At 48.0% G+C, this 23223-nt stretch overlaps 1 protein-coding gene and 1 long non-coding RNA gene across 4 annotated transcripts in view; both read left to right on the top strand.

Annotated features, from left to right (window-relative positions):
- The window catches only part of pkn1a (protein kinase N1a), a 171200-nt gene that overhangs the window by 100151 nt on the left and 47826 nt on the right, over positions 1-23223 (top strand). For all 3 annotated transcript variants that reach the window (XM_028823835.2, XM_028823836.2, XM_028823834.2), the window contains exons 2-8: positions 3371-3671; positions 6987-7132; positions 7299-7428; positions 12333-12478; positions 15255-15468; positions 19054-19254; positions 20355-20464. In XM_028823835.2, the coding sequence (XP_028679668.2) occupies positions 3371-3671; positions 6987-7132; positions 7299-7428; positions 12333-12478; positions 15255-15468; positions 19054-19254; positions 20355-20464 (1248 nt within the window). The remainder of the gene's footprint in view (positions 1-3370; positions 3672-6986; positions 7133-7298; positions 7429-12332; positions 12479-15254; positions 15469-19053; positions 19255-20354; positions 20465-23223) is intronic.
- On the top strand, positions 20471-21889 carry LOC127526169 (uncharacterized). The gene is made up of 3 exons (XR_007933793.1): positions 20471-21119; positions 21417-21521; positions 21824-21889. It is a non-coding gene; the product is annotated as an uncharacterized LOC127526169 (long non-coding RNA).

Genomic DNA, 23223 nt, shown 5'->3' with positions numbered 1-23223 from the left:
TTGTGTCTTTGTTTGTCAACGTAAAATACTTTAAGTGTGAATAAGAAAAAGAAAAGGAGTCCGTTATACTTGGTGTTGGGTGTTATGCAAAACTGAGAATGAAAACACCAGGGTGCCCACCACATGGCCGCCAGGAATCGTGGAAACGGCACAAACCTCCGGCCTCCACCATCAGACGCCGATTTATTTTTGCCCAGCCAGTCCCCCACCCCTGTCCGTCTGTCCACCAAACCAGCTTTATCTGGTTTGAAGGATGTGGGGGGCCGGAGCCTGTCCTGGCATCTGAGGCACAATTGTAGATGATGGCACGTTATGTTACGATGGCGGCTGTGAACGCCCACACTGCCCGAACTCGGACTATAATTTGGGGTGTGGCAGCCAGGAGTCACAGACATGGTGAAGGTGAGAGTGGGGGTGGGGGGGGGGTCTCCAAAACTGCTCTACAAAAAGGGGCACAAGAGGCCCACCTCAGTCCAGCTTACTCCACCTACTAACTGCGGGTTTCCAGCCCGGCCTGGCAAGTCTCAGAATAATGGGGAAGATTGCTGTTTCTAAAAATATATCAAAAGGGAGGAGGAAGAGGAGGAGGATGACCGTAAACCCCACCCGGCTGGCAGCATCGCAAAGTGTGAACTGAGAAAGATGGCAGATCCTGTCCTGGAAGGAGTGGGCACAAAAGTGGAACGCAGCCCCAGGCTGGGTTGCCAGTCCATCTCCTCACACTCTTGCCCACTTGCAGCAGTTGGTTGCCCGCATTTTTATGTCCACTTTTTGACAATGAAGGTCGACTCCGTGGGCACGCCGTGAAGCGAGTGCCCGCCAGGCTTGCAGGATATTTGAAGTGACAATAAACAAATATCGACGAGCGCCTCATTATTTCCGCATGTGTTCTAAACACATCTGCTCAATAGGAGGGAAGCAGATGACTAAATGGGTTCACATCCAAAGAAATCCATTACAAGCATGCAGCCCTGGCAGAGCTGGCAGCAGTTTTAGCTGAAGGGTCTGGCAAAAGAGTTCAAACAAATGGCGCTACTTGTTAATATTCTGCCGTCTAGACTTTAAAGACTATAAAAAAAAAAAAGAAAACACACGGCAGTTACAGCACGTTGGCATCGGCAGACTTCCTGATTGATCCACACTGGAAGTGACGGCGGCCGCCACCGCTGCTGTGCCCTTCCATGCAAACGGGGCGGCGAGGCTTTGGCATGTGCCGCTCCAGAGGGGCCGGGTGCCGCCTCCCTTTGTTGACGTCTGCTGGCCGCCCATTCCTTTTGTTAGGCTGATTTCCCCAAATGCGCTGAGTCACTTCATCCACATCCCAAAGTCCCCCGCGACAGAGTCGGGTAGGCAAATGTTGATTAAAACAGGAACAGGTGTGCTCTGGCGTTATGGGACCCCCGCTGCCTTAAGAGCACGTGGACCATCTGGGCTTGTGCCACACTGACACTTTTGGTTTGTGGTTTTTTTTTTTTTTTTTTTTTTTAAGAGGTAGACATTTCTTTAGGTCAGGCACCGCGTCACTGGTGGTTCCACCATCAGGGATGAGACCACCGGGAACCACAAGGTGAAGTTTTTAATTGTCAAAGGTGTGCGGTCAGGACAAGAAGACCCAGCTGACTGGCCACCTGAGCCCGTGAATGTTAGCTGGGCGCTCTGCAGTATCAGATAGGGCCATGGGTGGGGGGGGGTATGGGGGGGGGGCGTACTCCAGTTGGTGATCTTTCTGGACTTAACCACCAGGGGTCATACCCTAGTAAAGAATGGTGTTGGCCCCTATGACTGAACATCTGGAATGCCACCCAAAGCAAACTTAGGTAATGGATGGGACAGACGTGGCCCCCCTGTTATTGCCCAATTAGGACTTGCCACTAGGGGGCGCAGTGTGTGACCACTAAAGAAGAATGGTCCTCATAACTGTGCTATCTGGACCACCCACCAGAGGTCATACCCTAGTAAAGGAAGGTGTGGGCCCCCGTGACTGAGCATCTAGAATACCACTGTCGTCGAGTGGGGGGATTAACACATCCCAAATATATAAAGAGTTGGGATGCCAGCTGGGTCGTCCCGTTTACTTTCTCTAATCGAAAACAAAAACAGCATGCAATGGCGTGACTTCCTCGCTAACAGCCTGAGTGAGCAGATGATTGGCAATCTTGCGGACGGTCGTCTTGATCAGGATGGAGCTCTGTCCTGCTGTCAGCTTCACCCACAAATGGACACCCTCTTCTGGGGGAGCCCAGGCTTTACAGGGCTGTTTGACCTAAATGCAGCATCGTGGTTCTGTGCTCGGGTCTGGTGGATGTTATGGGCTGCCTGGTCACAAAGCAGTAGACCACTGAACACACTGGCACAAGTGACCTTGTCGCTCATGTTGTGTGCCAACTGTCATGGCCTACTGCTTCAGTACTTCAGTACCTTCAGCCGACAGCAAATCCAGATTGGTGTTTTGTGGGGCGCAGGTCTGTGGTCCACAATAGACTGTCACAGTGGTACATGGAGAGCAGGGCAGTGTGCCAACCAGTGCCACCTGGTGATTTGTGCTTGTCGGTCACCACCAGAAGGTCAAGTGCAGACAGGTGGAATGCTGCAACGGGGGCCCAAAGCTGGCCTGGGGACCCCCAGGTTAGATTATCTATCTATCTATCTATATGATATAGTGCCTTTCACATCTATCTATCTATCCATCTTTCTATCTATCTATATAACTGTCTGTCTATCATATAGTGCCTTTCACATCCGTCTATCTATCTATCTATCATATAGTGCCTTTCACATCTGTCTATCTATCTATCTGTCTGTCTGTCTATCTATCTATCATATAGTGCCTTTCACATCTATCTATCTATCATATAGTGCCTTTCACATCTATCTATCTATCATATAGTGCCTTTCACATCCGTCTATCTATCTATCTATCTATCTATCTATCTATCTATCTATCTATCTATCTATCTATCTATCTATCTATCTATCTATCTATCTATCATATAGTTCCTTTCACATCTATCTGTCTATCCGTCTATCTATTCCATCTATCTGTCTGTGTCTCTGTCTATCTATCTATATGATATAGTGCCTTTCACATCCGTCTATGTATCTGTCTGTCTATCTATCGTATAGTGCCTTTCACATCCGTCTGTCTGTCTGTCAGAGAACTCGGCCACAAGGCCCCATAATTCATTTTCTTACAGATAATGGAGATTTCATGCCAGACCGTAAGCCAGTGTCAGTGTGGCAAATTGTAATTAGGAAGAGTAATTCAAATGTAATGAACAAAAGCAGCGGTCAGCTTCCCAGTCTACCAAGTCAGGACACTGAACGCCGACATTTAACTCCGTTTCCTTTTCTCTGTCATTTGCTTTTCCAGAGTGAACCGGGCAGCCTGTCTGTCCTGGAGCAGTTGGGTTTGGACCAAAGCTCCGACTTCTCTGACACGTGCGTCCAGCAGCGGCTCGATGAGGAGAAGGACAAGATTCGGCGCGAGATCCGGAAGGAGCTCAAGATTAAAGAAGGAGCGGAGAACCTCCGACGAGCCACCACAGACAGGCGGAACTTACAGAATGTGGACAACATGCTGAAGAACTCGAACCGCCGGCTCGATGAGCTGCACGCTCAGCTCCAGGACCTCGACGCACACATTGTGGTCAAGGATCCAGAGGAGCTTACAGGTACGTCTGAGGGCCTCACTGGTCTCCTCCATTGCTGACAGGGCACGTCTGTTTGGGTTCAGTCCAGTCAGCATGAGCATTCATTCATTCATTCATCTGTTCAGGTGTTCATTCATGACACCATTTTTAATTCCTTCCTTCTTTCCTTTCACTACTTGTTTGTTCATTCATGTGCTCATTTTTTTACCCATTCATCTGTTCATTCAGTCATTCGTCTGGTGATGACAGGCTGAGTAGCACATACTAAATTTCGCTCTCCATCTCCTTTGGGGTATTCCAGATGGGATTTCCCAGCTGCCCTATCGAGGTAATGCCCCCCCCCCATGTCTGCTCCCAGGGTGCTCCACCTGATACAACGCTCATGAGAGATGCCAAGGAGGGCACTCACTGAAGGCTCAAACCGCTTACTGGTTCTGAACCGAGGACCTCCCAGACTGTCCGAGCCGATTCATTTCGGTGTCTTGTACCCCTGATCTCCTAGCATGCTGAGACCTTAGCCCTCCTGTCACCTTCATATTCTGGTCTGGTAAATGGCGGGCCATACGGTGTGGTGGCTGCAGCTTCAATCCACAATGTCCGGTCTGCCGGGTGGCCCTAAGCAATTGACTTAACTCCTGTTATGATTTATGTGCCCCTCACAAAACAAAATGGGTGTGAGGACTCGGTAAGACCCCCACATCAGAACACATTACTGCACACACACAGCCACACCCCCCCCCCGTATGTATAGTGAAGGCCTCTACAAGGAACCCCAGACCAGATCTGGAGATGGGCCTCACCAGAGGCAGCCTGACCCCCAATCTTTAACATCAGGCTTCAGCCTACATAGGCCCAAAATGTCATCGAGCCCCCAAAGTTTACTATGCTTGTTTGCACAAAACTGACCTGCAAGGGGAGAGGAAAACGCTAAACCTCTGGCTTGATAAGACAAGTCCCACGTGAAATCTTCATAATTAAGGGTTTTATTTGGAGCTCTCGACAGCACCTGCCGCTGTCTGGGTGGGCCGTTTCATGTCTAAATTCTATAGACGGCATTTCTTACAACGTAGAGAGAAATGAAATTAATGAACGAATGTAATGTATTTCAGGGCTCCATATCCAGGAAAGGGCACTGTACCCCCTCATGAATCAGATTCACAAATCTGAGATTCAATACTAGCCTGTCGTGTCTTCCTGACATACGTGCGCAAAGTTTTGTTGAGACTGGACTGCCGAGAGGGGGGAATTGTTTAAAGAACAAACACACCCACCCCGACATTCAGCTTTGTATCTTAGATTCACAAAATGGGCCAAACGTAATCCAAATAATCGAAACCCCAAACCATAAGCAATCCTCACTCACGCTTACCTGAACACATCAGACGACAGTCGGCCACTGAACGCTCCACACGCACCCCCCCACACCATGGTACAGCTGAGGGCGGTCCTTCAGTAGTGATGTCAGAGCGGAACCGCCTCTTGGGGCTCCACCCACAAAACACAAGCACAAGATAGGTGGACGGCTGTAAGTAATAAATAAACGGCACACTATTAACAAAATGTGTAGAATTCAGTAAAGCACGTTAAAAAGAATACACCGGAACTGACTGGGAGCCCACCCTGGAGGAACTAAAACATCGGCCCGTGCCCCAGTGTAACCAGTCTAGCAGGCCTTGATCCCTGTAGACCACCTTAACTAGTAGTAGTAGTAGTGGTGGTGGTGGTGGTGGTGATGATGATGATAATCCATCCATTTTCCAACCCGCTGAATCCGAACACAGGGTCACGGGGGTCTGCTGGAGCCAATCCCAGCCAACACAGGGCACAAGGCAGGAAACAATCCTGGGCAGGGTGCCAACCCACCGCAGGACACACACAAACACACCCACACACCAAGCACACACTAGGGCCAATGTAGAATCGCCAGTCCACCTAACCTGCATGTCTTTGGACTGTGGGAGGAAACCCACGCAGACACGGGGAGAACATGCAAACTCCACGCAGGGAGGACCCGGGAAGCGAACCCGGGTCCCCAGATCTCCCAACTGCGAGGCAGCAGCGCTACTCACTGCGCCATCGTGCCGCCCCATGATAATAATTATTATTATTATTGTCACGCGTGGAGGGTGTGCTGAGAAGTTCAGCCATCATGCAACATGCCAGCACCAATGGGGAAAGGTTTATGGCAATTATCCCAAGAATGAAATCAGCATTTGCCAGCACAGCACTCATTAACTCGTCAGAAAGACCCTAAAACTACCATTGGCATCCACTACCAATGGCAAGTCTCAGAGATGCCTTCATGGTAGCCACCAACCATCTGTGACCCCGGATCCTCCCCAACTCGAGACATCCATCCATTATCCAACCCGCTATATCCTAACACAGGGTCACAGGGGTCTGCTGGAGCCAATGCCAGCCATTTTCATTTCCCATGGCATCCCAGACGGTGATTTTGTTGCCCGTCCATCTCCTTCAGCCATTGGACTGGCTTGACCAGAATAGCATGGGCCAGTTTGAAATGTTGGGGTACCAGGCGGGTGCCCCAGTCCTGAAAACAAACCAAAACTGTGCCCTTTGGCACCAAAAGCTCAAAATGATGGCATCTTGGTTGGCTCTTAAGAAAAAGGGAAATTGTGCAGGAAGTTACTCCAGGTTAAGTGTCGGGTCCCAAAGCAGATGCCCACCCCCACAGGGGACCACCTTGGGTTTTATAAAGGGGCGGGGCCAACCCTGAGCAGGCCACCAGGTGCCTGCACTCAGGGGGGCTTCTCGGAGCTGTGAGTGGAAAGGGAGCAAAACAGTTAGTGTGAGCGCCCCCTCTCGTCCTGTCGTGGTACTGCATACTTCAGCCGAGCCAGGAAGGTGGTCCCCAGGTACACATGGGTGACAATATTTATCATATACACATATACCGTATGTTCTGAGAGTCCCCAGGTAAGGAAGACAGACGTTCTACTCACTTAATCCTGGTGCTGAAGACCGGGGGGGGGGGGCATGTCACACGCAAGTAAGAATGTCACTGGCCTCCATACTTGTGACACAGAGCTGCGACCCCCTAAACCTGTGGAAGCTGGTGAGCACTGATGGAGACCCCCTGTGCTTTCTTCAGAAGTCTAAGGAAGCAAAGAGCCTCACTGATGAGAGCCGAGGTGTGTGGTGCCCACTTCAGGTCTTCAGAGAAGGGTGGATCCATAAAGAGAGAGACGGGTGTTGACAGACCACCATAGTAGAAACCCCCCAAACTTCATGGGTACAAGACAAGCCCCTCCGTCTGCTGTTGATTTTATTTTTTATGGAACTTTTCTAAGATTTTTGCCCCTTTTGGGTTTGCAGACACCCCTCAGTCTCCGGGCACCACAAGCCGCTCGACGGCCAACAAGAACCGCATTGCGGCGTTGGACAAACAGCTGAACATCGAGCTGAAAGTGAAACAGGGAGCCGAGAACATGATCCAGATGTACTCCAATGGCACCACCAAGGTACGTCCTACAAGGTTCAAGGCAGAATGAGACGTGATGGGGGGGGTCCGAGGTGTCCAGTCCTGTCACTGGGCTACTTGGTGGGGGGCACAGAACGTCTACTGTATGTCATCTGCTGTTCCCTCCGTATCCAAACGTCAGTTTACACCCTCGATTTCCATCCCAGGACCGTAAGCTGCTGCAGACCGCCCAGCAGATGCTTCAGGACAGCAAGACCAAAATCGACATCATACGCATGCAGATCCGCAAGGCGGTTCAGGCAGATGAGGTGCAGCTGGACATCGAAGAAGGACACGGTAAGGAGCTCCTTGAATTATGTTTTCCATTGTCCATATCCTGGTGGGTTTCTCTCAGGAGTTTTCCAGTTTTTCCTTTTAAATATGTGCAGGTTGGGCTTACTGATGACTCCCCAGTATGCCTGACTGTGGCTGTGGGGGATAAAGTGTCGTGTGATGGCCATGACATTGGTAAATCAAACACTCCCTGTCCAGAGGGGCATCCGACTCAAATCAAGAAGACCTCCGATCAGAACCGAAGAAACAAAACACATTCTGACGTGCTGGCCCAGGGGAAAGAACCCGGGGTGGCACAGAGCAGCCCAGATCTCCATAACACGCTGCACGGCTTCTCCAGGTATTGATCTTCACTGAACTCCCTGAGCACAGCTTACCTGTTTGTGCACTTGCACTGCCAGTGTGCCAATTCTGTGAAGAAGTGAGGGAAGGATCCTCACTGACCACACTGAGTTTGAGCTTGGCACAGGCATCCGGGGCAACCAATGTGCCATCTGGGAGTGCAGCTGAGAAGCATGGCAGGGTCAGATGAGAGATGTGGGTGTAAGACAAAGGCGCGCTATTTGATTGATAATATAGGGGATAGATAGATAGGTGGACATGAAAGGCGCTATATGATAGGTCATAGAGTAGACGTTTATGAAAAACACTGTATGATAGACAATATAGTATAGAGACGTATGAAAGGCACTATATGATAAGATAGGCACTGAATGATAGATAAGTAAGAAAGGCACTATATACAGCAATAATTGGATAGACAGATAGGAAATTCACTCTGTGAAAGATATTATACAGACATATAGGAAAGGCACTATGTGATTGGTAGATATATGCAAAAGGAAGTACAGTATATGATAGATAAGAAAGGCACTATATGATAGATAATATAGTAGACAGACATATATAAAAGGTATATAATAGTTATGTAGATAAGAAAGGCACTCTGTGATAGATAGATAATGTAGTAGATAGACATATATAAAAGGCATGATATGTTAGATGGATAAGAAGGACACTATGATAGATAATATAGTACAGAGACATATATAAAAGGCACTGTATAATAGAGAAATAGACAAGAAATGTACTATTTAGCAGATAGATAAGAAAGGCACTATATGATTGATAATATAGTATGTAGACATATATGAAAGACACTTTATGATAGATACGTCAGAAAGGCACTATATAACATTATAGTAGATAGACATATATGAAAGGCACTATATTACAGATAACAAAGGCACTATAAGATAGATAGATAAGAAAGGCACTATATACAGTATAGGATAGGCACTATATGACAGATAATATAGTAGACAGACATATATAAAAGGTATATACAGTAATAGTTATGTAGATAAGAAGGACACTATGTGATAGATAATATAGTACAGAGACAAGGCACTGTATAATAGAGAAATAGACAAGAAATGTACTATTTAGCAGATAGATAAGAAAGGCACTATATGACTGATAATATAGTATGTAGACATATATGAATGACACTTTATGATAGATAGATAGGAAAGGCACTGTATAATAAATAGGTCAGAAAGGCACTATATAATAGATATTAGATAGACATATGAAAGGCACTATATAATGGATAGATAAGAAATGCACTATTTAATAGATCATACAGTAGATAAACATATATGAAAAGCACTATATGATGGATAGATAAGAAAGGCCCTATATAATAGATATTAGAGAGACATATGAAAGGCACTATAGATAGATTGGCAGGAAAGGCGCTATATAAGAGATAGATAAGCTCACAGATGCCTCACAGAGCGTTTAGAGTGACCTCTGGCTACCGCACGGCGTAATGCAATAAATAGCCGTGCAATTCCTGGCAGACGTGACGCGTGTTAAGGACTCGCCGGTCTGCTCACTCAGCAGAAACTCGTGTTTTGATTTATTTTTCAAGAAATCAATGGCCCTGCTTCAGAATGAGACGCCTTCTCAGACCCTTTTACTGCCCATTAGCCGCTGTTTGGCTTTGCCGTGGTAATTACTTGCTCCCAGGATGCTCCCGGCACGGCCCCTCGTAATGCACCTCGATCGACTGCTGACTCGACACGCTGGTAATGGCCGGGCGGCGCGGTGGCGGCTCTGTGGACTCGCATTATCCCGGCGCTGCTCACTCCTTTATCGCGTGACGGCACTAACGAGCGGCCCAAAGAGTCCGTTTTGGCCTGTCCAGCCTTTCATTTCAGGGTTTTGGTTTCTTGTTATTTGTGTCTTCTGGAAGTCATTTCACTCATTTATTAAGGTGAACCACCTTGTTTGATACTGAGAGACACTGAGACGAGGATATCAGAAGCAAGTGGGCACTTGGCCTGTCAGCAGGGTCCACTGAGGGTGGTCACATCCCCGCTGTCGGCCCGCCGAGGACTGTTCAATGGCCAGCAGCTGAGCAGCCTCCCTGCAGTGTGTCTCTCCGAGGACGTGCTGTTTATCTTTGAGATCCACCCCAGCCTTCCACGGAGGAGCTCCCGGCCTCCTAATATGGACAGGAAAAGAGGGAGTCGAGTATCCAGGGCCGGGAGGGAGGCCATCTGTGCCACCGGTGTGTTTTCATAAGGACACATCTGCTTCAGCAGGGCGTAAGTCCGGGCCTTATGGCACCAGGAGCTTTGCCCACTGCTCTGGTTTTCTTCATGAGTGTTGGACGGTGCCACTTGGATGACGTGACCTGACGGAATTTGATTTGAGTTTTTTTCCTTTCTAAATGGTTAGGCCGTCAGGTTTCTGAGCTCACAGAATTCGGTGCTTTCATTTTTTGAACGCAATCTTTCGGAATTCTTTCTCCCACCACGCCGTATTGTTTTTTTTTCTATAGTCGCTGCCTTTTTCATTGTGATGATTTTAACAATCTGCAGTGTGCCAAATGGGCGACTCCATTTTGTATCTCATTTTCCCGTGGTTGCCACTTCCATTCTAGCAGCTGCCCTGTGTGTTTTTTGGGGAAGTGGCGCAGTTTTGCTCCCGTTGCCTGGGTGACTTTTCCTGTTGTTAGGGGGTGTGTCTTCCGAGGTCGTAACCCCGCGGGTCATTGCAGCGACGCCCATTTCAGCGGGCTGTGGATAACAAACCGGCGTGGAATCTTTCTTGAGACTCCGTTGCCTTTCAATTGAGATCTTTTAAGGTTCCTGTCGTTCGCATCGTCCCTCTGACCTCGGCTTTCTTCTAGCGCTTTGGTGACATTGTTTTCGTTCCTTTTCCAGTTTCGGTTCCGGTTTTGACCTTTTAAGGTTTCACGTCTCTCTCTCTACTGGTTTATCCTTTGAATCTTTTGTCGGTTTTGTCGGCCATTTTGTGATGATGTTGCAGGTCATGTGACATGGAGGTCATGTGACACATTAACTGTCATGTTACAGCCAGAGCTCATGTTGATTTTTCTTGTTGTCGAATTATTATTTTATTATTTTTTATTATTTATGTATTTGTTTTGTTTGTATGTAATTTTTTTTTGAGGTTGCTTTATTTAATATTTAGTTATTTCTGTATTGTGTTTTGATGTCTCCATGCCTTCAATGTGTTTTGTGGGTGGAACCCTCAAGAGGCGTGGTCATCATGATGTCACCGCTCTGGGACCGCCCCCGGCCTTTATATTGCAGTTGAAGAGACGGTCCCAGCGGTGTGACATTGGAGTCTGTGGAGCAGTGGTCTTAATATCGTGAGTGGTAATGGAGTTTCTGGTTGTTTTTTTTGAGGGTGGGGATATTGGGGTTTTGTTATTGGACTCTGGATTTGGGTCAGTCTGTCTGTCTGTCTTGGATTGCCTTTTTAGGTACACATCCTTTGGCCTCATTTTTACCGTATTGTGTCGTTCTTTGCTTATTTAATGAATTCTTTCAATTTAAAGAATATGCTTTCTGTCTGTTGCCTTCAAGGTTTTACGGATTTCCTCTCCCTTGAAGGGATTTTTTTTTGTTCTTTGGAGACATGTTAGAGGTGTCTTTGAACTTCTGAAACCCTGTGCCCCATTTCTGAGCTAGTTTAGGCCTTGAAGCCTGTCCTTTGGGTTTGGGGCCAAGCTACCTGGGGTAAGGCCTGTCTCTCTCTATACTTCAGATCCTGGTCTGGTTTTGCACCTTTTTTAAATTTGCCTTTTGAGATTGGGGACAGGCTGCCCGGGTTAAGGCCCGTCCGTCTGTGGTGCAGGTGCTGGTCTGGTGTTGCCCATTTTTAAATTGCCTTTTGAGTTTGGGGACAGGCTGCCCGGGTTAAGGCCTGTATGTCTATGGTGCAGGTCCTGGTCTGATTTTGCTTATTTTTTAAATTGCCTTTTGAGTTTGGGGACAGGCTGCCCGGGTTAAGGCCTGTCCGTCTATGGTGCAAGTCCTGGTCTGGTTTTGCTCAATTTTAAATTGCCCTTTATGTTTGGGGCCAGGCTGCCGGTGGTAAGGCCTGTCTATCAATTTTTCAGGTCCTGGTCTGGTTTTGCCTCATTTTTGAGGCCTTGCACCCTTGTGTCACATTTTATGTTGTTTGGCATTCTCAATTTTTCTTTGCCCTTTCCTTATGTTTATTTTTTATATAATTATCACCCCCCCCCCCCACCTTTGTTTTGTTACTAATCCCTTATTTTTGGGGTTCAACAATTATTATGAGAGCGCCCCCTACTGCCATAGGAAATGGCATTTGATGTTACGGCTCTGACAGCAGCACTCACTCACTCTTCTCTTTTCATGCTGCCTGAACGGAGAAATGAGAGCTGCAGCCAACCTCATGACACAGAAGAAAGCAAATGGCTGTGCACTTCAGGGTATAGGACGGAGGGAGCGCTGGGCGAGAGATAAGCCCCGAGTCCAGATGAGTCCAACATGCCATTTACACAGAGAGGTTTGGGATTTGGCGAGTGCTCTAAATAAATGCGCCTTTTATCACTACAGGGAAACCAGACCTCAGCATTTTGGAGCTGCGCATTGAGGAGCTACGGCACCACTACAGGGTGGAGCACGCCGTGTCCGAGGGCGCCAAGAATGTCCTGCGGTTACTGGGGTCCAGCAAGACTACGGACAAGAAAGCCATCCTGGAGGTGAGAATGCTTGTGTTTATTGATGTTGAGGGACAGGGATTGACATCCAATTAATGCTTTGGGTGCAGATCTGCACAACTGCCTTCCGGACCTGCAGCTCTGGGAACTTCTACTAAGCAGTTAACTGGCTGAGAGTACTTCCAGATAGACAGGCTGTGCAGCATTGATCACAAAGGCTTTCAGATTTGTCTTCATTCACTCCTCCACTTCCATGGACACAGGGTCCAGACAGTGTCCTGTATCTGGGCCTGTTCTTTAATTAGCTTGCTGATTCGGTGGGCCTCCCTTGAAGTGATGTGACCAGCCCAGCACAGCACGCTGACCATCACAGTGTTGTAGAAGATTCACATTAAAGGAGCACAGTCTCCTAAGACTAAAAGAGTCTGCTCTGCCCTTTTGTATGCAGTTCCTCTGTGTTGTGAGAGCAGTGCAGCCTTTCATTGATTTGGACCCCCAAGTAAATGTAGGAATTCAACACCTCCACATACACTCCTTGAATGGGGACCAGGCGTAGAGGTTCTTTGGTGCAGCGAAAGTCTATCACCAGTCCCGCAGTTTTGCTGATTTTAAATTTCTCAAAGTTCTCCATCCAAATTCAATACCCTGTCATATCCCCCTTGTTAGTGCAGCATCAGCTGAGAGTTTTTGCATACATATTATATATACAGCATATCCACATTAATACCTTAATCAAAGGATAAATGTCTGTGTTTCTGTGTGTCTGTGGCCCCATCTGGTTGCTATGTTTGTCATTTCAACAGATGGCGCATCACAAACATTTGTAGTACTAAAATGCATTGCATTTGTCTTTCCAACAGATGGCGCATCACAAACATTTACACTGCTTTTACAAATCCCATATCAAATAGCATATAACAGACATATGCATTGCATTTGTCATTCCAACAAATGGCGCATCAGAAACATTTGTAGTTATAAAATGCATTGCATTTGTCACTCCAACAGATGGCGCATCACATTTGCAGTAATAAAATTCATTGCATTTGCTATTCCAAGGGATGGCACATCACAAACATTTTAGTAATAAAATGGATTGGCTTTGCCATTCCAACAAATGAGTATCACAAACCTTTGTGGTAATTAAATGCATTGCATTTGTTCTTCCAACAGATGGTGCATCACAACATTTATAGAAAAAAAATTAATTGCATTTGTTATTTCAACAGATGGTGCATCACAAACATTAACACTGCTTTTACAAATCCCATATCAAATAGCATATAACAGAGACCTATGCATTGCATTTGTCATTCCAACAAATGGCGCATCAGAAACATTTGTAGTAATAAAATGCATTGCATTTGTCACTCCAACAGATGGCGCATCACATTTGCAGTAATAAAATTCATTGCATTTGCTATTCCAAGGGATGGCACACCACAAACATTTTAGTAATAAAATGGATTGGCTTTGCCATTCCAACAGATGAGTATCACAAACTTTTGTGGTAATTAAATGCATTGCATTTGTTCTTCCAACAGATGGCGCATCACAAACATTAACATTGCTTTTACAAATCCCATATCAAATGGCATATAACAGAGACCTATGCATTGCATTTGTCATTCCAACAGATGGTGCATTACATACATTTGTAGTAATGAAATGCATTGCATTTGTTATTCCAACAGATGATTGACCACAGACATTAACGTGGCTTTTACAAATCCCATATGAAATGGCATATAACAGACACACATTCATTGCCCTTGTCATTCCAACAGATGGTGTGTCACAAACATTTGTAACAATAAAATGCATTGCATTTGTCATTCTAACAGAGGGCACATCATAAACAGTTGTAGCAATGTATTTTATTAATTACTACATGCATTACTAAATACATTCCATTAGATGACGGGTGTACTGCAAACATTAACGCTGAGGTCTGCCTTGTTACTTCCTATAAATCTCTGCAGCCTCCACCCTGTGGCTCCAAGTAGGCGGAGTTGACTCCAATAAGCACCAATAGAGTCTAGGCATAGACCTCCAGAGCTCCACCCTTTTACTTCAAATAATGGCAAGTAAGTTAACTCCACCTACTTGGAGCTGCGAGGCTCCAGGCTGCAGAGATACCAGACTCCTCTTTGATGGGGAGCGCACATTTTCAAGGACAACTTGTGAGAACCCCAGCAGATTATTTTCAGATGTTTAGTAACCAGGTGTGGGAATCGTGCCCAGGGTGTTGGTTCCATGAGGCAGCAGCGCTAACTGATGTGCCCCCCAGAATGGTATTTACTCCCTTGTTAGAATTACAATGCTTAAATAAAGTGTTTAATTTAGATAGAACGTTGGTCACCATCTCGGGTTTGGGGGGCTTGTATGTTCTGTCCAGGTTTTTGTGGCTTCCATGCCACATCCCAAGGTCACAGTTGAGTGTGTGCATGAAGTCGGCCCATCCAGGGTTGCCTTATGCTTTGAGCCCGAACAGGGGCGTCACCAGCTTCTGTAATTATAGGGGGCTTACCTTCAGCTCCCTGACGACTTGGATCATCTGTGCTGTTGACATCCGGGGGTGGACCCCATCGGAGTATCCTGGTTCCCCTTTGGAGTTTCGCTAATGTCGATGTCCCGGTGGCCAGACCCTTGGAGTTGCAGCAGTGTCGAGCAGGAGGGCTCTCGAAGATCGGGGGGCCTCCCCCCCCACCCCCTAACGACTCCACTGGAATAGGCCCCTGAACTGGATCGAGCAGGTTTGACAGTGTCATGTTCTACTTTATTTATTTGTTTGTTTCTTTGTTTTTTGAATGTCCAGGCCCAAACTAAGCTGAGCGAGTCAAGTCAGAGGCTGGACCTTCTCAAACACTCCCTGGAGCAGAGGCTCAACGACCTGCCGGAGGACCACCCCAAAGGCTGCTTGATCAAAGAGGAGCTGGTGCTGGCCACCTCCCCGGCCTTCAGCTCTCGCCACAGCGCCCCCTATTTGCACAACCAGTACAACACTCTCAGCAAGCCCTCGCCTCTGACAGGTAACTGACCGAAGCTCTGGGTGGAGGGGGGGGCTCCATTTTAAATCGTTACACTGAGCCAATCACGTGCGAACACTCGGTGGCCCCGGAACATGTCCCTCCACGTCTCTAAAACGCATACAGGCTCACCGGCTAATGTGGATCCTGCCCTGCGCAGACCCCGAGTGGGATTAGCAAATGTTTTGTTCTTAAAACTGGTAGAAGAGCGATGTGTTTGTGAAGAAGCCTCTGAGTGGCCTTGCAAGTCGGTGGGGGTCCTCGTGGGCTGGTTGTGGTGGCTGAGTGCTCGGGTCACCGCAGTTTCTTTATCGTTTGCTCTTCTTTCGGTTGCCGCGTGGGCGGCCATAACACTCCCATAGTTGGCGACCTGCACTTTGGTGGCCTTACTAAAGCCAAGTCACTGAGTTGTCACTGAGACCGAGTGTTGTCGGCTCACAAAGACCCTTTTGTTTGGGGGGGCTCGCGTTGGCGACGTCACCAGAGAATGTGACATTTTCAAGATGAGCGGGTGTACCTGCTTCCTGGGCCAGCAGCACTTCTGCCACGCCCGTCCATGGCTCCATAACGACCCGGGCGCCCCCTGGTGGTGGCCATTTGCCCCAATAGGTTTGAGCTACTAAGCCACGTGTGTCGAACTGCAGTCCTGGTGGGCCACATTGGCTGCAGGTTTTCATTCTAACCATCTTCTTCATCAGTGACCTGTTTTTGCTGCCAATTAACTCCTTTTGCTTTTGTTTTCATACCCTTAGTCCTTAACTCTTTCAGGGCTGATGCTGCCTTTTGTCGAAATTCAGGGGTAGAGGACGGTAATGGGCTGTAAGCTGTGAACAAAACTCGCCCTTGCTTTTTAGTTCGACTCTCTTTGCTTAGAGGAAAGTTACGTAGCTTTGTTGATTTGTCCTCGATTCCCTGCACGTGGAGGAGTAGTGAAGAGCAAACCGCCTCTGAAATGGCATCGACATCTGGCGAGACTAAAGCAAATGTGCAGAGCAAAATTCTTCATGGACGTTTTACGCATTCTCGCTGAACTGGACTCTGAGTTTGATGCAAGTGAACTGGAGATGGATATCGAAAACGAAAGTGAGGTACCAGCATCAGCCTGATCGTGAACGTGTTCGTGTAGCTGATACGCTAACAGCAGCGTTTGTCTTATGATGACAAGAAATACAAACCATCTCGTGTCACACTGTGACTGCTGTGCGAAGACAGAGGGGTAGCCGGCCCGCCGTGCATTCCTGCTGCCAGAGATGCCAAACAGGCGCCAACAGCAGCCACAGCATGCAGCAACAGATGTTTTCTGTTGATTTATCTGTGAAATCAGTGCATTGTGTGCTTTTCAGAAAACTGAGTTTTTTGGAAATAATATTCAGCCCAGGGGCGGCATGGTGGCGCAGTGGGTAGCGCTGCTGCCTCGCAGTTAGGAGACCTGAGGTTCGCTTCCCGGGTCCTCCCTGCGTGGAGTTTGCATGTTCTCCCCGTGTCTGCGTGGCTTTCCTCCCACAGTCCAAAGACATGCAGGTTAGGTGGATTGGCGATTCTAAATTGGTCCAAGTGTGTGCTTGGTGTTTGTGTGTGTCCTGCGGTGGGTTGGCACCCTGCCCGGGATTGGTTCCTGCCTTGTGCCCTGTGTTGGCTGGGATTGGCTCCAGCAGACCCCCGTGACCCTGTGTTCGAATTCAGCGGGTTGGAAAATGGATGGATGGATGGATATTCAGCCCTCAAAGAGTTAATGATCAGCCAAACAATAACGAGCCGCCACGTCACCAGCTCCCCTGTGCCCACCACACAATATCAGAAAATGAAGAAAGGTGAAGGCCTCGGTCAGGTTGGTCTCTCAGGTCACCAAAACATCTTGACAGGTGGTCTTAGAAAATAAACAGAAAAATGAACACTGTGGTGTCACGGGTCCACAGCTCACGTCAACAGGGCCGCTTTTTAAATAAATAATCGCCGAGGGGGGGGCGTGGTACGTGTGGCGGGAGGTGATGCGTGATGCGGATGGTCCTCACTTAAGTGCACAGGCGAGGAGTCGTCCGCGTCCGTAATTGGTGCCGGGAGCGGCTAATTGTCACATCTGATCCACGTCCCCATAATAAATAGAAGCACGAGGCGGCTTGGGGGGGGGGGGGGGGGGGGTCGGAAAACAAATAAAAAAGAAAGAAATGGAGGTTAAAGAGGAAGGTGGCAGGAAGCAGCGAGGAGAAAGCTGGTGCCACAGAGAAGGACGGCCAGCCAGCCAGCGAGCAGATGTATGCAGGCAGCTGGGAGAGGCGCGCCCAAGTGGGGTGTTTGGCCGGCGGTTGTGGTCACTCCTGCTGAGCGCTTGTTGGGAGCAGGAGTGACCGGGAGAAGGTGGGCTCGCCACAGCGAAGGCAGCGGGAGTCGGAGATTTGGAGTAGAAACCCCAGTGTGAGCGTCCTGGCTGTCGGGGGGGGGGGGGGGGGGGGAACAGCCAAGTCTCGGTCTGAACAAAGCCAGGGATCGGGAGGCCACCAGACCAGTCGAGCAGAAGAAGGTCAGCTGCAGGTAGGGTGACATGGGATGGGATGGGATGGGAGAAGCAGGGGAGTCGCCAGTCACCAGAAGAAGAATGCACCGGGCTGATTTGTTTAAAGGGACGGCTTCCAGCCATTGTTTTAACCTTCGTTGTTTTGTGAAAGATTTTTTTTTCTAATGGATTTCAACCTCCACCTTTCTCTTGTTTTTATGGGATTATCTATTTATTTAATGACGTATATTTATTTGAACACTGTTTTGTTTGTCGATTTTAAATAAAAGCACGTTTGCACTTTTTGCACCATCCCCTTGCTTTGTTGTGCCTCACCGTCCAGCTCATCGGTGACATTACCGACGGTGTGTCCAGTTCAAGAGCTCCCAGAAGTCAGATGGGAACATGGAGCAAACCCGCATCGTCGCAAACACTTTTGGAAATGTCTGCTGTGGCAGAATGAGTGCAGCAACAAGCCACTGGAATTAAATAGCGGGCTTAATTAACAGCAAGAAACTGCTTCTGATTAAGAGGTTGGTTGGAGTGAAATTGGTTGGAGTTTGAAATCCCAGTTCAGCTGCTCATCTGTCAGCTCGTTTCTCGTCTCATTTCTGTTTGGCTGCCATTTAATGAAGAAAATAATCAACTCAAAGGACTGAATCCTTAAAAACAGGGCTATTAAAATGAAGAGAAAAGGAGTTCATTAGCAGTGAAAACGGCTCGCTGATTAGAAAGATGGTTAGAATGAAAACCTGCAGCCCGGAGTTCAACACCCCTGATCTAAGCTCCAGTCCCGTGGCCCCAATGCAAACCAAGGCAGCTGCCCTCTCATGCCCTGGTTTTGGGGTGGTATTGTCCCTCTCCTGGTCCTTCCAACTTCCGGGCATCCCGGCTGGGCATCCGCCACACTCTTTAGTAGCCATCGTTTTAATCTAAACTCGCCACAAGGCACACATTAACAAATATCGGTAAATATTGTGGTCAACGAAAGGATGAAATGTCGGGACTCCCCGGTGTCGCCCATCCTCGGTATCTGGGTGGGAGAAGGAAGCGCGCGGCTCTGACTGTTTTTCTTTATCTCTCCTTTCATTTTTTAGGCACCTTGCAGGTCCGCCTGTTGGGCTGCAGTGATTTGCTCGAGGTGGTGCCCGGGAGATCGCGAGGCTCTGGCGTCAGCCTTCCGAGTTACAGCCCTGGGGACAGCCGTACATCCTTCATGGGCCGGCCGGGCAAGGGCCTGTACAGCCGGAGTGGCAGCGTCAGTGGGAGAAACCCGCTTAAGATGGATGAGCTGAGCAGTTGAGTATTGTTTTGCTGTTTCTTTAACTTCTGAATACGCTGAGTTGCCACTTTCACCAGCCCACTAGCATGTAACGCCCACTTGGGCTCTTAGAGCAGCGCCAATTCACCTGGCTAAGGATTCTACGTGTTGCTCAGGTATGTCGAACCCACCTGTCACTGAGTGTGTTGTGCAGTTCCAGGGAGCCGAGCCAAACGCGCCAACTGCGCCATAGCAAAGGTGCTTGATGGGGTTGAGGTCTGGAGGCCTCAGAAGGCATGAAACTTGCCGTCTCTTCTTGATTACGATACATGGCTTGTGACGGTGTCACGCCATAAGTGTCCTTATAGCCATTGTACGTACCAGGATGGATAGAGTGGCACCCCAGCCAGGAGTGAGGGTAGTTCAGTGCCCAAATGGGAGGCTGTAACAAAAGGACAAGGATGGACGGGCATCCCGACCATGTTATTTACTGGCACCTTTCCTGGCCGGGTGGTCATAATGAATGAACAATTCCTTCCCCAGTTAGCTAGATGGCAGCATGCCTTCAGTGAATTGCCCACCTGCAAGGCAACATGGGAGTTGTAGTTCCAATGGACAGCCCTGCTGGGTGTCTTGGGGGCCTCCAGGGGGAGTCCTTATTTTAAAGAGCATCCACCTGACCCAGAAGTGCTTCCTGGATACAACATGGTGGCACTGGAAGTCCTCTCAGGTCAGGCATAAAAGAAACCCGCTCAACGTCATGTGGGTGAGTCAGAGTCGGGGGGCAGAGGGCCACACTCGCCCGAAGGAGTGGATGTGGAATTTGATATTGCTCGCTTGTGAAGGTTCAGACATATCCTTTATTTGAACCCAGGACTGTGTTGGTGTGTGGAGTTTGGGGCTTGGTGGCGTCCCTTACTGGTTACACCATGAAGGGATCACTTAGGTCATCAATGGTCATCAGAGATGCCTTGCCATTTAGTGGGTATCGGTGCCCTCATGTGTGCCAAACCATCACACGGCCACCACCAGCCTGTACTGCTGACGCCAAGCACGAAGGCTCCATGGATTCATGTTGCCTGTACCACGTGGTGATTCTTCCAGTGCCACCTTACCAATCAATCTGTCTTTCCTCAGGTGAGGTGAGTGCCGTCTTGAAGCTGGAGAACACTGTGGTTGGACAAACGGCCTGGAAGTCTGTCGGACCGCAGGTTTGGGACCAGACGTTTACCGTGGAGCTCGAGAGGGTGAGTCCTGGCACCGGAGTATTTTGAGGAGCTCACAGGCTGGCATTTTCTACAGGGCTGCACTTTACTCGTTCATTCATTCATTTTCCCCAATGACCATTAGATGAGAGAGAGAGCCACGGCAGCAGCAGGTGGACATTAGGACCACTGTGGCCAGAACAGGCTGTTTAGGCCAACAGGCTCGTCCATAGAGGTCAGGCATATGCCAGGTGTGGAAGCACAGGAGCCCACCCTAGACCCTGCATGCGTGCTGCATCGTCAGCCAGCGCAGAGGTTATGTCATCTTCTACCACCTGGAGGAAGATGAGGGCTGATCTTCATCTCCTTCCCACCCCTCTCTCTTAATCAGCCAATGAAGCTTCAGGCACTCAGGCGAGGCCCTCCCACCCGTTCCTTGCTTTATTGCATGTAAATATTCTGTAGAGGGACACGGCTCGGGACATTCGGTGCTTAGGGTCTGCGAGTCGCTGAATGTAATAAAGACCCCTTGGGGTGTCAGCAGTACACCATTGCACAGGTGGGCCTCCAGGTGGTGCACTCGGTTCGGAGGTCTCCTATGTATTAATGTGTATATCATTTCTATATAGGACGTAGATTCGTTATATCAAGAAAATGTGGCCTGCATGCCCGCAACATGAGGGGAAAAGTGAGTGAGGTGCATTCTGGGTAGAAGTGCGTCATGTCTACCCGCCCCCAGATGTTAGACTGTGCAGAGATGACCAGAAAGAGAGTTAGGCCAGGCAGTGGATGGACATCACAGGTGACAACACCTGACCATTGGAGGGCACACGGCCCCCCCACTGGAAATGTCAGTGAGGTGCATTCTGGGTAGAAGTCGAGGGGTTGTGGGTTCGATCCCAGGTCCTTTAGTCCTTTACACATTAACTGTTTCGAGCCATGAGCGGCTATTATTATTATTACTATTATACAGGGTCCTTTGAGAGTGAGTGAGGTGCATTCTGGGTAGAAGTGCGTCATGTCTGCTCACCCCCAGATGTTAGACTGTGCAGAGATGACCAGAGAGAGAGTGAGGCCAGGCAGTGGACGGACATCAGAGGTGACAACACTTGACCACTGGAGGACACACGGGGCCCCCCCGCTGGAAATGTCAGTGAGGTGCATTCTGGGTAGAAGTAGAGCGTTAACGCATTATTATTATTACTATTACACAGGGTGACCCAAAATGAAGTACCCCATTTCTCAAAGTCATTGCGCAAGTGGATTGGGGTGGGTCCTTTGAGAGTGAGTGAGGTGTATTTTGGGTAGAAGTGCGTCATGTCTACTCACCCCTAAGTGTTATTAGACTGTGGTGAGATGACCCGAGAGAGAGTGAGGCCAGGCAGCTGACTGACATCACAGGTGACAACACCTGACCACTGGAGGATACACGGCCCCCCGACAGAAATGCACAGGACCCTGCTCTCCATACGTGAGGTCTAGTGAACAATAGTGACCCCCATATAAAAACGGTACTAGCTAAGGAAGAGTGAGACGACAAAGATGGAGGCCTATCCCTTAAAGATGGTTGCCTTTGGACCAAACTGAAGACCCCTGGAACGCACCCAATCCCCCTACTGACTGACCCCAGAGGTAATTTGAGGTGTGGCTGGAAGTTCAGTTCAGTTTGTTTTTTAGTGGGACCTCAGAGTGCTGTGACGAGACTGTCATGTGCCGATTTACGGTCAGTCGAGTTGAGGCGATTCGTACTTATGGACGAGGGTCATAGGAGAAGAATGGCGTGCTGCTGTCCTGGAAATGGCCGAAGCCAGCTGCAGCGATACATCTTTCATTATTATTATTATTTGCATTAATGTTGTTATTATATCACGGGGGTCTCATGCATTTTCTGACTCTTGGAGGGCCATGTAAGGACATGGGATTTCTCAGTTTTTTTTTGATTTTTAATAAATTTGCAAAAACCTCAAGTAAACTTTTTTCACGTTGTCATTATGGGGTGTTGTGTGTAGAATTCTGAGGGAAAAAATGAATTTAATCCATTTTGGAATAAGGCTGTAACATAACAAAATGTGGAAAAAGTGATGTGCTGTGAATACTTTCTGGATGCACTGTAGATATCGAGCTCATCTATCTCACTTAAAACTGTCCAAAATGTTTCCAGGGTGAGATCCAACCTGTGAACGCTGCAATCGAGCTCCAGCCTCACTGGGTCACATGTTCTGGGCCTGCACCAAATTAACATCATTCTGGACCAAAATCTTTAAGTGCCTATCAGACAGCCTTGGTGTCACAATCCCTCCTAACCCACCAATAGCTGTGTGTGGTGGGCTCACAGAGGGGCTTAAACTGGAGAAGGACAAACAAACTGGAATGGCCTTCACTACACTACTGGCACGCAGACTTATTTTGTTAAACAGATTAGATTAGATTAGATAGATACTTTATTAATCCCGATGGGAAAGGAAGAATCCTAACTCTCCTCCTTTAAGTCAGTGGGTAACTGATGTTTTATATTATTTGAAATTGGAAAAAATGAAATTCTCACTTAGGGGATCTGTGCAGAACTTTTTCAAAACCTGGCAGGATCTCATCAGTAATCTATAAACGAAGGTTGTATATACAGTTGTGCTTGAAAGTTTGTGAACCCTTTAGAATTTTCTTTATTTCTGCATAAATATGACCTAAAACATCATCAGATTTTCACTCAAGTCCTAAAAGTAGATAAAGAGAAACCAGTTAAACAAATGAGACAAAAATATTATACTTGGGTCATTTATTTATTAAGGAAAATGGCCGAATAT

The sequence above is a fragment of the Erpetoichthys calabaricus genome, chromosome 17 (assembly GCF_900747795.2).
Source record: "Erpetoichthys calabaricus chromosome 17, fErpCal1.3, whole genome shotgun sequence".
NCBI classification, from domain to species: domain Eukaryota; kingdom Metazoa; phylum Chordata; class Cladistia; order Polypteriformes; family Polypteridae; genus Erpetoichthys; species Erpetoichthys calabaricus.
Note: the sequence above shows the minus strand (reverse complement) of the source record. Positions and strands in the feature narration are given on the sequence as shown.